The following is a 17598-nucleotide window of genomic DNA, read 5'->3' as shown; positions in this document are numbered from 1 at the left end:
ATGTTAACTCTGTTTTCTCCTCCACAGATGCTGCCAGACCTGCTGAGCTTTTCCAGCAACTTTGTTTTTGTTCCTGATTTACAGCATCCGCAGTTCTTTTGGTTTTTATTTAGCATTCAAGAAGCCCCTGGATGACTACATGAATAGGAAGGGAATAGAGGGATTCAGATCCTATAGGTGAAGACAGTTTTAGAATGCCAGGGCAAAACGTGTCAGCACAGGCTCAGAGGGCCGAAGGGACTGTTCCTGCACTGTATTGTTCTTTGTTCACTAGTGGGAGAGAACACAAGCTCAGAGCTCCATCCTTTCGAACTGAGATGTGGAGGAATTTCTTCAGCCAGAGGATGGTGTACTTTGGAACTCATTTTCACAGAAGGCTGTGGAGGCAAGTCATTGACAGTGTATTTAAGACAGAGATAAACAGGTTTTTGATGAGTAAGGGGATCAAAAGTTACAGGGAGAAGGCAGGAGAATGGGGGGGCAGGGTTGAGAAACATCATGATTGAAAAGTAGAGCAGACTCGACGGACTGAATGGCCTAATTCTGCTCCTTTATCTTATGGCTCTTGACAGGCCCAGTTTTTGGGCTCTGGTCTATCCTAATTATCCTGGGCCACGTACAAGGGAGGTCTTTATTGAGAAGGCAACACTGCTCGTATGTTTTAACTACAAGTGCATGAAATACAGAGGCCGTACTGTAGTTTCAGACATTATGCTGGGTATAGCACAATGACAGTGAGCACTATGGAGATGCACTGTGTACCTGTGATATATTAAGGTAGAATTTCCACAGGGTTCTCCTAACATCCCACAGTAAGCATGAAGGAAGTTCAGAAAAAAAAATCTTAAAGAAAATGGCTGTTTAGTTCTTTGCCTGGACTCCCAATTATCTTCTAGAGATAGCTTAAAAAAAACACAAACAAGATCAAATACACAGTGTCTCTAGGTTTTCAGAAGTTTATTGAAAGGAGATATCTGGATCAGTAATCATATTCCATTGGGCACCCTTCAAAACTCACTGCTATTGCAATTCTAAGCACCAATCTGGGGTCCAAGCACTCTGCTAGCGTGCACTGTTTGCTGCCAAATCCAACTGCAGCTTTCACCTGGAGAATTATATTGCCATGGATCACAGGCCAGACATTCCTGGACCCCATTAGCTTTTCGAGTTGAACCAGCTCCCAGTGTGATTTTGATTTGTTTGGGGGGGTTGGTGTAGAGGAAGAAGAACTTCACTCTAGAGAAAGAAATTATCTTCCTGAAGAAATCAAGAAGCTGGTTATGAGAATAATAGAGTTGATTTTTGGACCAGTGAGGGTAAAGGAACAATATAGTCCAATTCGGAATGGCATGCATTTTGGAGAAGGCAGTGGGTTTGATGATATTCCAGTTCCCCTGAAGGTTTTAACCTTCTAGAAGGTGGAGATCACAGGTTTGAAGGTGCTGTTTGAGAAGTCTGAAGGAAGAAATCTGCAGGTGGTACACACTGCAGCCATGGTCTGCTGGTGGTGGAGGGAGTGCAGCCTGCTCTCCCCTCGATGACGCCGACCATCTCAAATTTTGATGCTTGCCCAAATTGTATATTCCATCACACTTGTGACCTGTAGTTAGTGATGAGGCCTTGGGGATTCTGATATTGAGTTGCTAGACAAAAACAACCCCAGGTTTTTCATGGTGGAGTATTTGGTCATAGTGATGCCAGTGAATCTCATGCCCTGTTGAAGGTGCTTACCAGCTGGTAATTGTGTAGCTGAAATATTGCCTGCTTTTTAAAAAATTCATGTGAATGGTACCAGGGATGAGGATCTTCAGTTATGAAGACAGACTGGAGAAGGCGGGACTATTTCTTTGGAGAAAAGAAGGCTGAGGTTAAACTTAATAGTGATATTCAAATTCATGACGTGTTTGAAGAGAGGAGATATTGGCAATGGCTGTGGCAGCATCTGAGGAGTTCTAAATAATTCTGCAATTATATCCAAAACCGGCTTTGTGCTTTTTCTATAACACTTCTACGAACGTCATGCAATCATCAGCAAACATGTCCATGTCTGATCCGATGATGTGAGGAAAAGAAATATCACTAATTAATTAAAAATAGTAGGGCTCAGCATACTGCTCTATGGAACTTCAGCATGATGTCTTCAGTCAAATGATTGGTCTTGAACAACCACGCTCATTTCCCTTTGTGCTGGGTATGACTCCAACCTGTGGACAGGTTTCATTGATTTCAGTATTGTCAACATGCTCTCTAATTTTTTTATTTACAGCCAAGAGATCCTAGCAGACCCAACATCATGGATCAAACAATACTAGAGGTATATCTGTTAGATAAATTTTAGACTAAAATTCATACCTGCTCATACCACAAGAAACCTTGTAAGAACAGAAGGAAGTCTAAGTATCTGTTCCTTCTCACCATCTCCATCAGCAAGAAATATTCTCCAGTTTTGCAATGAAAGGGCACATGTACAAATACATTGTGCTTGTGCTAAAAACTACCAGGAGATGTGGAATTCTCAACTTAAGTACTTTGTAGTGTATGATAGGTCCCACAAGAATATGCCAAAGCTCACATCATCCTTTTGCCAGTTTTGATTGTAAGTGACTTTATTTCTGCATCTCAAACTACAGATATTAATTTTACAGATGGATGACATTCAAACACATTCAACTTCTGTCATTTGTTGCTCTTTAATCACAAGCCTTTTAACAGCTATTCTTTCAACACAATTTACATTCATGACCAGCCTCAATTTTGTTTGTAAAATTAACTATTTATCCATCACAATATCATCTCCTAGCTCATAATCCCTACCTACATCACAAGTTTCTTGAAGGTTCGGTTTCCTTTACACAATTCCAGGAACATATCAGAGACAAAGAAACATTTTAAAGCAACCATAATTGTCTTTACCTACTCCTTAGTGAGGTTGCTCGTAAGCTCAATTTTTCTTTCCAAGCATTGTATACAACATTATTTTGTAGATTATCCTAAAGATGATCAGAGTTATTGCTGTAAGGGTTTCTGGAATGCCTCATCTTTTTCAAACTATTCCTCAGGTCACAATCAAGTTTAACTAAATATTTAGCCAAAGTCCTGGAACTTCCCAGCAATGTGAAAGCATTTCCAACACACCAACAACTGGTCAAGTAAAAAACTCACCACAACTTGTTGCAGCATAAATGGCGCTGTGCTCCCCATGCTCACTTCCAAAAACAGCACTTATTAATTACAATCTTTAAGCCAATTGGATGGGCAAATGTAATGCATACCAGATAATTCGTTTATTTTAGAACATATTATTTTTACATAACAATATTTGTCATTGCATACCTATTGTCCAACGTAATTTTTCAATATTATTTCTGACCTGGGCCATTTGCACTTCTCCACTAAAGAAAATTGTTCTGTCCATTGTTGTTACCAACAGACAGGTCAGAAAGAAAAATATCAGCATCAACAATTTTGTGTTCATCACTTCATTTTACTTGTTTCCATTTCTTCACTTTGTATCTTGATTTAAACCACATTGAGATCTGTAGTCCAAGTTTTCAACCCATTTACCCTCAGTTAATATAGTGGCAGATATTCTCTAAAAAGGACATTGATATTCAAGGCAGTCACCAGTTTCAAACTAATTGGTAAATTTGAACCTGAGTTTGGCATTTTTGGATTTTTAAAAGACCTTTGATAATAGGTTACACAAAAGGTTGTCACACATGCTCAAGGTCAGTGGGGTGGGGTAAGACATGAGCATAAATGCAGGATTGATTGAAGGACAGAAAGCAGAAAAAGAAAAAAAAAATTGGCTCATTTCCCTTTGCTAGACCATTGCTAGTTGGGTACTATCAGGATCAGAGCTGACCTCTCTCAATCTATTATTACTCAGCCAGAAGTCACACGACATCGGGTTATAGTCCACCAGGTTTATTTGAAATCACAAGCTTTCGGAGCATAGAAGTCTTCACCTGACGAAGGGGCTACACTCCAAAAGCTTGTGATTTCAAATAAACTTGTTGGACTATAACCTGATGTTGTGAGACTTCTGACTTTGTCCACCCCAGTCCAACACCGGCGTCTCCAATCATTATTAATCAGCCTCTTTATTCAAGTTGTTATGTATGAAGCTTGGATAAAAAACAAAGTTAGTGACGGTAACCCTAATTTTAATTCAAGTTGAGAGAATAAAACAATGCAGTGGAACTGTAAGGTTATTTCTGTTCTTATTAAGAAAAGAAGAGCATACTTTTTTTAAACTGGAAAGTAACTTTAAAATATTGGTGTTCATTGTTAATAGCATATTAATTTGGTATGTAAATTTATTCAGGTGCTGGGCATTGTAATATAAATCAACCTGTTCGAAGATGTTACAATACAGCTCTGAAGCAGGTGGGACTTGAACCATATCTCCTGGCCGAGAGGCAGGGACACTACCATTGCGCCGTGAGAGCTGGGCACTAACTGGGGATTCACTATGTGTGGGAGCAGAATGAAACTGTGTTGGATTTGAATTTGAATTTGAATTTTGGATCTGAGGGTGCATGTTTGTAATGTACATCTCTGTTAATAAAAGTTTAAGTTATGGAGTCATAGAGCATGAAATCAGACCCTTCAGTCCAACTCGTCCATGCTGACCAAGCTTCTCCAGCTAAACTAGTCTCACTTGCCAGTATTTAGCTCACATCCCTCTAAACCTCTCCTATTCATGTACCTGTCCAAATGTCTTTTAAATGTTGTAACCGTACCTGCATCTACCACTTCCTCTGGCAATTCATTCCACGTATGAACCATCCTGTGTGTGAAAAAGTTGCCTCTCAGCTCCCTTTTAAATCTTTCTCCTCTTGAACCTATGTCCTCTAGTTTTAAACTCCCTCAGATTTAGGGAAAAGGCCATTGCTATTCATATTATTTATGCCCCTCATGATTTTATAAATCTTTGTAACGGAGAAAACTTACCCCAGAGCAGCTAAGAGCCGGTGTGGAGCAGACTGGAGGCTTGGGGATGAGTGGAACGGTAGTTGGACTGGTGTCTGGCGTGGGCTATCAGACCACATAGGGAAGCCCCTGCGCTGAGCTACTGCAACGTAATGTTTGTGTGCAATTTGTTTATATGACTGTAATGACTATCCTTTTAACTATATCTTATTTCTGTAATGCAACTACTCCTTTTTATTGTTTCAGAGATAGTAGGAACTGCAGATGCTGGAGAATCTGAGATAACAAGGTGTAGAGCTGGATGAACACAGCAGGCCAAGCAGCATCAGAGGAGCAGGAAAGCTGATGTTTCAGGCCTAGACCCTTCTTCAGACCCTTCTTTCTGAAGAAGGGTCTAGGCCCAAAATGTCAGCTTTCCTGCTCCTCTGATGCTGCTTGGCCTGCTGTGTTCATCCAGCTCTACACTTTGTTATCTCTTTTTTATTCCTCGTTTTGTGTCTAAGATTTGTACCTAGGTACTTGTACCTATGATGGCGCCATAAGAGGCAATATTATCAAACTTTTCACTGTACCCCTGTACATCTGTACTTGAGTACACATGATAATAAAGGATACCCCTCAACCTCCTATGGTCCAGGGAAAAAAGCCCCAGCCTACCCCACCTCTCCTTATGACTCAGATCCTCCAGTCCCAGTGACATCCTTGTAAATCTTTTCTGCACCCTCTCCAATTTAATAATATCCTCCTACAACAGGGTGACCAGAACTGAACACAGTACTCCAAAAGCGGCCTCATCAACGTCCTATACAACTGCCACATAGCACCTCAACTCCTGCGCTCAATGGTCTGAGCAGTGAAGGCAAGTGTGCTAAATGCCTTCTTAACCACCCTGTCTACCTGTGACATAACTTTCAAGGAACAATATCCTGAACTCCTAGGTCTGATGGTTCTACAATACTACAGTGGTCCCTACCATTAACTGTATAAGTCCTGCCCTTGTTCACCTTACCAAAATGCAAAACCTTACAAACTCCATTGTAAGGATTAATCTCCACCTGACAGCCTAGGGTATGTCATTCAAAACAGATAAAGCAGGCAACTGGAAAGGCAAATGCTTTGTCGAATTTTGCATGGGAGTTAACCTAAGAAAGGTTAAGGAAGTCTTGTTTCAGTTGTGCAAGGCTTTGATGAGACTACAACTGGAGTATGCTATACAATTTTGGTTTCCTCAGTGAAGGACAAATGTACTTGTCTTACAAGGAGTGCAACAAATGTTGATTAGGTGAATTTCTGGGTTGTCATATAGGAGAAGGTATGACACAGAAAAGGTATACATTCTATAGTGTAGAAGAATGAGAGATGATTTCACTGAAACACAACATTCCAAGAGAGCTGTGCTGGGTAGGTGTTAAAAGATTATTTCCTCTGGCCGGAGAGTCTAGCATTGGAAGGCATAGTCTTGGGATTGGGGTCAACCATTTTTGATCAAGTTAAGAAGAAATGTCTCACTTTGTGGTTGATCATCATTGGAATTCTGTACCTTAGATACCTGTGAATACTCAGACAAGAAGTACATTTAAGATTGAGGTAATAGATTTGAGTACTGAGTGATACTAGAAATCCAGTTGGAGTTGAGATTGAAGATCAGCCCTGCTTTTACAGGATAGGAGAAAAGGCTTGAGGGTCATGTGAGCTACTCCTACATTTATGTTCTGTCTAAGCATACTTTAAATTAGAAGGAACATTCAGAACAAAGAACACCACAGCACAGGGTCTGGCCCTTCGGCCAACTAAGCCTGCACATGACACATTTCTAAACTAAAAACCTTTTGCCTCTATATGGACCATATGCCTTTATTCCCTGCCTATTCGCGTATCTGTCAAGATGTCTCTGAAACACTGCTATTGTATCTGCTTCTACTCTTTTGGCAGTGCATTTCAGGCACTTACCATCCTCTGCGTAAAAAATAATTTGTCTCTTGCATTTCCTTTAAACTTTCTCCCTTTTAGCTTAAACCTATGGCCCCTAGTATACGACATTTCTATCCTGGCAAAAAGACAAAGACTTCTCAGCCTCCAATATGCGAGTGAAAACTAATCAAGTTTGTTCAATCTCCCCTCAAAGCTAATACCCTCCAAACCAGGCAACATCCTTTTAAACCTTTCTGTACCCTCTCCAAAGTCTCCACATCCTTCTGGTAGTGTGGCAACCCCAAATGTACCCCATATTCCAAATGTGGCCTAACTAAACGTCTATACAGCTGCACCATGTCTTGCCAAATTTGATACTTTATGCCCCGACTGATGAAGCAATTATGCCATATGCCTCTTGACCATCTTACCTACTTGTGTTACCACTGTCAAGGAACTGTGGACCTGTATGCCTAGATCCCTCTTGTATGTTGAAGGGTTCTAGCATTTACTGTATACTTCCCTCCTGCATTCCAAATGCATCACCTTGCACTGGTCTGGATTAAATTCTATCTGCCATTTCTCCATTGAAGTATCCAGCCTTTCTATATCCTGCTGTATCCTCTGGCAATCCTCCTCACTATCTACAGCTTCTCCCCTCTTTGCATCATCTGCAAATTTACTAACCAGACCACCTACATTCTCCTCCAAAATCACTTATATACATTACAAACAACAGGGGTCCCAGCAATGGTCCCCGAGGAACACCACTGGTCACAGATCTCCAGTTAGTAAAACAGCCTTCTACTCCGTCTCCTATGATCAATTCTGTTCTCTATCCATCCTACCAGCCCTCTGTGGATCCCATGTGACTTCACCTTCTTTATGAGCCTATCATGAGGTCCTTGTCAAAGACCCTGCTACCGTCCATGTAGACAAAATCCACCACGCTGCCCTCAATCATGTTTGTCACTTGCTCATAAAACCTGAATCAAATTTTACAGACACAACTTCCCCCACACAAAGCCAAACTGTTTACCACTAATAAGTCCATATTTTTCCAAATGTGAGTAAATCCTGTTCTTAAGAATCTTCTCTAATGATTTCCTTATCACTGATGCAAAGTTCACAGGCATGTAACTTCCTGGATTATCCCTTTCTAAACAAAGGAACAACACTGGCTGTTTCCAGTCCCCTGGGACCTCTCCTGTGACTAAAGAGGGTACAAAGATTTTGAACAAGGCTCAAGTATTTTCCTGGGATAGTAGGAACTGCAGATGCTGGAGAATCTGAGATAACAAGGTCTAGGCCCGAAAAGTCAGCCTTCCTGCTCCTCTGATGCTGCTTAGCCTGCTGTGTTCATCCAGCTCTACACCTTGTTATCCAAGTATTTTCCTCCCTTGTCTCCCTCAATATGAGATAGATCCCATCATGCCCTGGGGACTTGTCTACCTTAATATTCTTCAAAACACCTAACACCTCCTCCTGTTTTATATCAACATACCCTAGAATATCAACATACCCCTCTCTAGACTCATTATCCATCATGTCCTTCTCCTTTGTGAACACTGATGCAAAGTACTCTTTAAGGACATCACCCACTTCCTCTAGCTCCACGCATAAATTCCCTCCTTGAGTGGACCTATCCTTTCCCAGCTACCTTCTTGCTCCTTGTTAACATATAAAATGCCTTGGGATTTCCCTCAATCCTGTTTACCAAGGATATTTCATGGCCCCTTTTAGCCCTCCTAACTCCTTGTTTAAGTTCTTTCCTGCTTGTTTTACATTCTTTGAAGGCTCTGTTTGTCTTCAGTTTACTAAACCTAATGTATGCCTCCTTCTTTTCAACTAAGCTCATAATTTCTCTTGTCATCAAGGTCCTGAATCTTGCCAGCCTTACCCTTCATTTTCTCAGGAACATGCTGGTTCTGAACTCTAAAAGATTGCCTCATGACAGATGTCAATTTACTATCAATCTACATTCTCGAGTTCCTGCCTAATATTGTCATAGCTGGCATTCCCCCAATTTAGCACTTTCACCCAAGGACTACTGTTGTCCTTATCCATAAGTAACTTAACTTATAGAATTATGGTCACTGTTCCCGAAATGCTCCCCCACTGAAACTTTAATCACTGGGCCAAGCTCAGTCCCCAGTACAGGTCTAGTATGGCCCTTTCACTGGTTGGGGTATTTACATACTGCTTCAAGAAATGGACCTAAAAATTCCCCTCAGTCCAAGTCCCAGGAGCTAAAGGAGTCCCAGCCAATGTAGGAAAAGTTAAAAATCACCCACCACAACAGCCCTGTTTTTACTTTTAAATTTTTTCATAGTCTGTATGTGTATCTGTTCCTCTATCGCCCTCTGGTTATTGGGAGACCTGTAATACAACCCCAAAGTGATTGCACTCTTCCTATGCCTCAGCTTTACCCATATGGCCTAGTTGGAAGAGCCATCTGAGGTGTCTTCCCTCAGTGCTGCTGTGATATTCTTCCTAATTAGTAATGCAACTCACTATCTCTGTTACATTCCTGTCTATCACCCAAAACATCAAAATCCCAGAACATTAAGCTGTCAGTCTTGTCCATCTCTCAGCCAAGTCTCTGTAATAGCTACAACATCATAGCTAAATGTACTAATCCAAGCTCTAAGTACATCTGCCTGAACTGTCATACTCTCTGTGTTAAAATAAATACATTTGAGACTGCCAGTCCCACTGTGTTCAGTAAACTCTCCCTGTCGGTTTTTCCTCTTAGCATTATTGGCCTTAGGTTTAGCTCTTCCTTGATCACTTCATTTGCTGACCTACTGCTCTACTTCCCCCGCCACACTATTTTAAAGCCCCCTGAGTGACACGAACAAATCTGCCTGCCAGGATATTGGTTCCCCTTCAGGTTAGGAGCAACCTGTCCTCCTTGTACAGGTCCCATCTGCCCTGGAAAACATCCTAATGATCCACATACCTGAACCCCTCTGTCCTACACCATCTCTTTAGCCATGTATTTAACTGTACAATCTTCCTATTCTTAGCCTTATTGACATGTTGCAAACTAAAATAAAATTAAAAAAAAATTTTGGCCAACTAGCACAGGTGTTACAAGACCATACAGTTTCAAATGTACCAATTAAGTTTTATTGGCTTGTTTTTTGGGGTAAGGAGCAATTGAGTTGGACATCTAATTTCAACCACACTTACCTTCACTGATTCAGTTTCTGACACATGAAGACTCTTTGGACTACCATTTGATTCTATCCTTAAAATCTTTTCATCATTTGAATTCAAGACTTCTGGATCACCAAGTACCTGCACGCTCACATCTTCGGTGCAAACAGCATGATCCACACCATTCTGGTTAAGATTACAATGGAGAGCTGTAAAATTGAAGAAGATTAATAAAACATAAGTAAGCATTTAAACTTTACGACTGTCAGCTGAAACATGAGTTGTATTATCAAGTTCCCATTTTGGGAAACTTCTAAATGCTTCTGCTGGCATGAATTTAGAGCCCAATTGGATATGGGTACTATAGATTTGAATTTTTCAGATCACGCATTTCAAAAGTACCAAACATGAATGCACCCACCAATGTGAATGGATGAGGATCTTTGAGACTCATTAAAGCAGGCTGTCTTATCAACTGAAACTCAATTGGTAGCACACTTGCCACGGAGTCCAAAGGTTGTGGCTTCAACTCACTCTCCTGTGGTTATAAATGATGCCTGCTCCTCTTTGAAGTAACATTAAGCAGAATTATCCCTGATATCCTCAGCCATCACGAGATAAATTATCGTGATTACAACCCAATTTCTGAGAGTTTACTGTGAAATTTGGCTGCTGCATTTCTTGCGTTACAACAGCAACTACACTTCAAGGGCTGTAAAATTCTTTGGGAAATTCCACAATCAGGAAAAGGTGCTATAAAAGCACAAGCTTTTTTTAAAACCAAGAAGTTCACAGGCAGCTATTGGTTTCTATAGCAGGGAGAAATGAAACCTTAAAAAGGGGATCTGTGTAACTTTAGCCAGTTAATTCTCTTTTCCTTGTCTTTGTTCTTCAATCATGCTAGGGGCTGATTAGTTCAGTTAGCTGGATGGCTGGCTTGTGATGCAGTGTGACACCAACAGTGGGGTTCAATTCTTGTACTGGCTGAGGTTACCATGAAGACCTCTCCTCTTCTCAACCTCTTCCCTCACCTCAGGAATGGTGACCCTCAGGTTAAACTACAACCAGTCATCTCACTCTAATGACAGAGCAGCCCTATGGTCTGGTAAGACTTTACTTTTATCATGCTGCAGGTAACCTTCCGTCGCATTTTTTAAAAATTCATTCACGAGATATGGGTGTCACTGGTTAGACCAGCATTTATTATCCATCCCTAATTGCCCAGAGGGCAGTTAAGAGTCAACCACATTGCTGTGGGTCTGGAGTCACGTGTAGTGTAGATTGGGTAAGGATGGCAGTTTCCTTCCCTAAAGAACACTAGTGAATCCAGATGAGTTTTTCCAATAATCGGCAATAAATTCATGGTCATCAGTAGACCCTTAGCTCCAGACTTACTTTTATTGAATTCAAATTCCACCATCAGTCATGGCAGAATTCAAACACAGGTCCGCAGAACATTACCTAGGTCTCTGGATTGACAGTTCACTGACAATACCACTAAGCCATTGCCTCCCTAGTGGCATTGCTGAGAGATATCTACATTTATAGAAATTCAAGATTGCAAAGTGCCAATAGCATGACTTTTAAAACGAAGTAAAATATTTTAAAACAGTTACAGTGCTTCATCTGAGTGAATGAAGTTAATTGGAGGCATCAAGAATGCCCCAGAGCAGTGCTGCCCAGTAGAATTTCAATGCTGCCCAAGCTTATGAAACATAAGGTAACCTGAGTGCAATGATACAAACACATCTAATATTTATAAAATAAAACTGCAATAGGTTTGCAAGTTTTAGCCGTCAAGGATCAAGATCAATACATTTACTGCCAGAGTCATGACAGCATCTCATAAATGGTTTTGCAATCCAACTGTTCCACAAAGCTTGGTCTCCTCTACATCGTCTCAGAGACTGGGGACAATCTTTCAACTGACTGATAGCGTACTCCAAGACAAATTTCTTCAAGAGTAAAATATAAAAGCTCACGCTGTTTTATTAAAGTTAATATACAAGGAGATTCAAGGGATGGAAAAGAATCAACAAATATCTCTGATATAACACAGTGTGGAGCTGGAGGAACACAGCAGGCCAGGCAAGCTGATGTTTTGGGTCAGGACCCTTCTTCAGAAGCTTCAGACCCTTCTGAAGAAGGGTCCTGACCCGAAACATCAACTTTCCTGCCCCTCTGATGCTGCCTGGCCTGCTGTGTTCATCCAGCTCCACACTGTGTTATCTCTGACTCCAGCATCGACAGTACTTACTATCTAAACAAATGTCTATGTATTGGCTTCTGCATTCTAACCCTCATCTTGATGATGTTCTGTCATCAGCCATTCTAAACTTAGCATTTGGATATGTAGAAGACCTTTGGTTCATTCTTCTATAAATTTCCCCTTTTAGGCAAAATGTGCCCCATTCTTTTCAAGCACATATTTATTGCAAAGTATCTATAAAGCTGAGGGCAGAATGGTCTTGGATGTTACGGCCCTGCTCCAGCTTGTCAAACTGCATTTTTCAACAGTTATTGGCAAGTGCTGTCTATTGTACATGTACATCGACTGTTTGTGAAGACAACAAAAGAAAACCAAACCTCAGCTGTTTCACATTGCTATCATGTAGGAGCAACAGGAGTGGTGCTTGCCATTAACAGGATGTAGCTCTCAAGCCAAAAAATGAGTAATGTGGCATATGAATTTCAATGGCAGGGTGATCTCAGGTATAGAGGTTGTATGTACTAAAGACTGGCAGATCATATGGGCCAGAACATCCCTTCAGTTTTTTGCAGCAGTTACCATCTATTCCGATCAAACCCACGTTTGCAAAACACCAGACAGCATCTAACATTACTTGCAATTACATGATTAGAGAATTTTTTTTTTACTAAATAATCCTGTGTATTTAGAATTATACTGTTGACAGTTCAAAATAATCAGTCAGATTTACAGTCTGCTCCATTGTGTGTACTGCTAAATGCATTTATTAATAAATAGGGCCCTATACATTGCAGACAGAAAGAACATGTACACAAAGAGCAGCTGGTTCAACTTAAAGAACAAGCAATAACCATTTTCTGGCTATTCTTCAGAGCAATGCCTTGGCCTATCGGGGCAACCTAATGAGGTTAAATTTGAACAAACATAAGCACATTACAGTTTGTCATTTTCTAACTGGTGGATTCTCCATGGCAACGCCTCTACCAATTAGAGTCTACTTGCCAACCAACCAAACACATTCTTCCTTTACATATACGTACTGGTATTGCAAATATCCTGTTGAGTGAAAGACAAAATGCTTCAACAAAATGCACCTATTTTCAGCAGTACTTTAATTCTTCAGTTCGTATTTCCATCTCAAGATTTCCAAAAGAAAACTTCAACAGGCATAGGGCAAGTGTCTTTCTGCAGGCTTGTCTTGCTTTCACAGTGCTTCAGGTGGTGCTACAGACCCAAACATATGATCACTCAGAGGCACTCGTAGAGAACAGGAGCAGGGAAGGTAATAAACATCAAACTGATTTTCATGTTTCATTGAGCAAATGAAACATGACCCATGTTTCACCCATTCGGACCAGGTTATACGAAATCTGACATTGAAACTATTTTCTGACAACTTTGGTGGTAATCTGACCAAAGTGTCTCTTGTCTAACAGCGATGTGGTTGATGCTTCATGGTTCGATTAGGCATGCAGGATGGTGGTCTAGTGTGAGTGACATTCATATTTCTAACCACAAGAAGTTTAAAAACAACTCAACCTTATAAGGCTCTAAAATGAAGCACACCAATTTATGACAACATTGTGTATACTTCAGTCACGGTCCTGTGTAAAACACAGTCATGCTGCACGGATTAAGGACATTTGCCAGTGGTGCCTCTCAGACAAGTTGGCCAATTATTCCCACTCCACACCTACTTCCTGTCACAGCACATGGGCATTGTTGGTTATGTCAGCATGTGCTCCCAGCACTAATTGGTGAAGGTGGTGGTGAGCGGTCTTCTTCAATTACTGCAGACCATGTGATGTTGTTACAGAGGGATCCAGGATTTTGATCCAGTGACAGTGAAGGTATGGTAATATATTTCTAAGTCAGGATAGTAAGTGGCTTCCAGTGAAAGTTGCAGCTAATGCTACTCCTTTGTATTCAGTGTCCTTGCCTTCTAGATGGTAGGGTTGTGAGCAGCGGTTTAGAAAAAGTGCTGTTGAAGGAGATTTAGTGAATTTCTACTGTGCAACATTAATATGATACATGTTGCTATCAACGTGCACTGGTGGTGCAGTGAGTTATATAGAGAGTGTCTGTAGGTCAGTCATCGTGGATGGTGTTAAGCTTCTTAGGTGGAACCTCACTCATCCAGGCAAGTGGATTGTACCCTATCACATTCCTGACTTTGTAGATGGTGGAAAGGTTTGGCAAGTCACTCACCATAGAATACACATTCTTTAATCTGCTCTTACAGCCACAGCATTTTAGTGTACACTCTAACTGGGTTTCAGGCCAACAGTGACCTCTCGCGACCTTGACGTTGGGAGACGCAATAATTCTGATGCTATAAAAGGGGTAGTTCAAGATACTAGATTTGTTGTGAACCGTTCCCCTTTTAGTACTGCTGTAGTCTCACACAATATTCTGGAGGGTGTCCTCAGTGTGAACATCAAACTTGGTTTCTGCAAGGACTGCATTTTCACTCCTTCCAAAATTGTCATGAACAGGTTAATCTGTGACAGGTAAATTGATGAGAACAAAGTTACACTCCTCCCGCCCCATAACCCCTATGCACCCCACCCTCTTGCTAATTCCCTTATCACACCCTTATGTCCTCAGGACTTATTTAAATCAGTCAGCAGCAGTTGTTACAAAGTTTTGATGATGGACATTAACATTTTCACCTAAAGTACATTATATTTATGCTACCTTTTATGCTTTTTCCAAGTGGTAGTCAACATGAGTAGTACAGATGTATCAACGAACGCAATCAGCTGGAGACTTTCTTTCCTATGTTTGATCTTCATAAACTTCTGAGTCAATGTTTAAGACCCCAGAGACCACTCTTACTCAATGATATGCTGCTGTGGTGCCCCCATTTATAGCCTGTGCTACCAGTGAGAGAGAACACATTCAGGAATGGTGATGGTAAAGTCTGGAATATTATAAAAAAAAAGTATGATTCTGTGACTATGATGATATCAGGCTTTTGCTTGACTAAGTAGGGCAGGCTCTCCCATTTTTTGCTAAGTCCCCACCCAGATAATAGCAAAGAGGACTTTATAGGATCAGGTTGCTGTGTCTTTGTCATGTTAGTCCAGAGCTGAAGTTTATCTCAAGTGGTTTGTATGGTTTTATTATTCTTGTAGCTTGTTGTTTAGTTTGATACATCTTAGAGCCTAGCTAGGTGATTTCAAACGGACTGCAAAGAGCTGTGCTTCTGCAGTCACAAAGACCAAAGCAAGTAAGGACAACAAATTTCCTTACCTAATGAACTTCAGTGTACCAGAGGGGTCTTCATGACAATCATTAAACATAGATTCTTCAAAATGAATAGTTAATCGAACTTACATTTTGCCGTAAAGAGATATGTAGTTGAGGCTTTTTGAGTTGCACTCAAAATAAATGCAAGAACACCAAATTTCAAATGATCACAACAATATATCCAACAGCAGAAAAAAAAAAATGCTGATTGGTTGACAATTCAACTCTGACCAGCTGAAGCGTTGTCATGGAGAAAACAACAGGGAACCAAACTCCGTATACTTTTAGGTTTTCCACAAAAGGCGTGAGACTTGAACATAGTTCTTTTCTTTGCAGAGAATGGGTCCCTTCATGTTGCTTTTAATAAGCCTAAATGTGCCATGTTACAAGCTTGAACAGTTATCTTAAATGGGCGTTAGTGTAGCTATTAGCACACTCAGGGTTATTCAACAAGTGCTGGTCAATCATAGAAACACATCTAACAGCTGACATTTTGCTTTGAGTTTTGCGAGCATGGATTGTTTCAAAATGGTCTTTACCTATTAAGAACAACTGAAGGAGCATGCTGTTTGATTTGATTAGCCAATGGATAGGATAAACAGCTTTTGCACCAAGCAACGCACTGGCATCAAAATTCATATACAACATTGCTCAAATGGTATTCTAGGCAGGACATCTTTTTCAACTGATGCCAGCATTCTTTTATTGAAGAATACCAGTTGTGTAGTCACTTCAAAGTACCAGCAAAAACAACAGGAATATGTTCACACCTTGTTTCTTTCTCGAATTACCCGAGAGCTTGCAGAGCCTTTGCTTGGTGAAACATCTCTGACTGGCTGAGGCATTATCACGGTCAGCCCCAATTTGTTTTATTCACTCATGGAATGTGGGTACCGCTGGCTGGGCCTGCATTTATTACCTATCCTAATTTAGAAGGTGCCGTCTAAGGAGCCTTTGTGAATTTCCCCTATCCTATAAATTGTAATTGTTTGAAATTTGACTTTCTCACATTTCTCCTGTTGAGTGCAAATCAAATCATTTCAACACGTCTCACTTTTCAGCAATATTCCTGCTCTATACTACCAACTTACTGAATTTAAAATTTCCCAGTTGTACTGATGTAACTTGAGCTCATTATGTCCAGATCAATAGTCTAGGCCTCCAACGTACTTGTGCAATAACAATTACTAATGTCCACATGTCATTAATCAAACAGATGTTGCTCAATGTAATATACATGGTATTAGAGATCACTTTTATTGCGATTTCTTGTTCATTGCATCTTCTTGGGGGATTAGAACAGATGTCACAAAAAAATTGCCTAGCACCTTAAAAACCTTGCACTATTGCCAGTTTGATTCACTCAATTCATGGATCACAAGGTAGAAAAGGCTTTCATTGTTGCTCAACTAAGAAAATGTAGCTTTCATTTGAAGTCTTCAATAATCTACTAACCTCAGGAGTGTGACAAATCAATATTCTACACACAGGAATACTGGTTATCATAACATTCACCACTTTTTTTTTGCTACACAAAAAGAAACATTTTCCTATTCAACACAACCTGCAAATACAATGAAATATCACATCTAATACATTCAGCACAAATAAAATAAAATTCAGCTTATTGAGCAGATTGCCTATTGCTAATTTTACTCTTTAGAAAATGTGAAGCACTATTTTTTTTAAAATGTCTCCTACCAAGTGTGGTATAATGGCTTTTGGAGAACAAATGTAATGCACAAGATGACTCTACTGGTGTCTAATCAGCAGCCTATTGAAAACATCAGAATTCCACGTTTGCACAACAGATGTATAGGGACAAGGTTTAGTATGGACACATGTACCTCAAGGGTTGAACTTTTGTTGCTGTGATCGAGTGAAACAGAGACAGCTGATGGAAAAGTGATGCTAATGGATGCGTCTACTTCTGTTCCTTACCCTGACTTACATGATGTGGGAAGAGAGTGTTGCCCGCAGTTTTATTGGGCTAAATTTAGAGCTTGACTTCTAAAGGTCTGCAAATTTTCTTGGGGGCAGGTAACCACTGCGCAAAGCTGAATGGTTCCAATCTATTGCAAACAGAATCAACGAACATGGAAAGTGTTTAATTTGACTGAAAGAAAAGT

At 40.4% G+C, this 17598-nt stretch overlaps 1 protein-coding gene across 1 annotated transcript in view; it reads right to left on the bottom strand.

Moving 5' to 3' along the window:
• The window catches only part of samd12 (sterile alpha motif domain containing 12), a 117508-nt gene that overhangs the window by 77205 nt on the left and 22705 nt on the right, over window positions 1–17598 (bottom strand). The window contains exons 2-3 of the mRNA XM_048595644.1: window positions 10042–10217; window positions 2168–2204 (exon numbers count right to left, since the gene is read on the bottom strand). Of these exons, the coding sequence (XP_048451601.1) occupies window positions 2168–2204; window positions 10042–10217 (213 nt within the window). The remainder of the gene's footprint in view (window positions 1–2167; window positions 2205–10041; window positions 10218–17598) is intronic.

This window comes from Rhincodon typus, chromosome 4 (assembly GCF_021869965.1).
Source record: "Rhincodon typus isolate 14 chromosome 4, sRhiTyp1.1, whole genome shotgun sequence".
NCBI classification, from domain to species: Eukaryota; Metazoa; Chordata; class Chondrichthyes; order Orectolobiformes; family Rhincodontidae; genus Rhincodon; species Rhincodon typus.
Note: the sequence above shows the minus strand (reverse complement) of the source record. Positions and strands in the feature narration are given on the sequence as shown.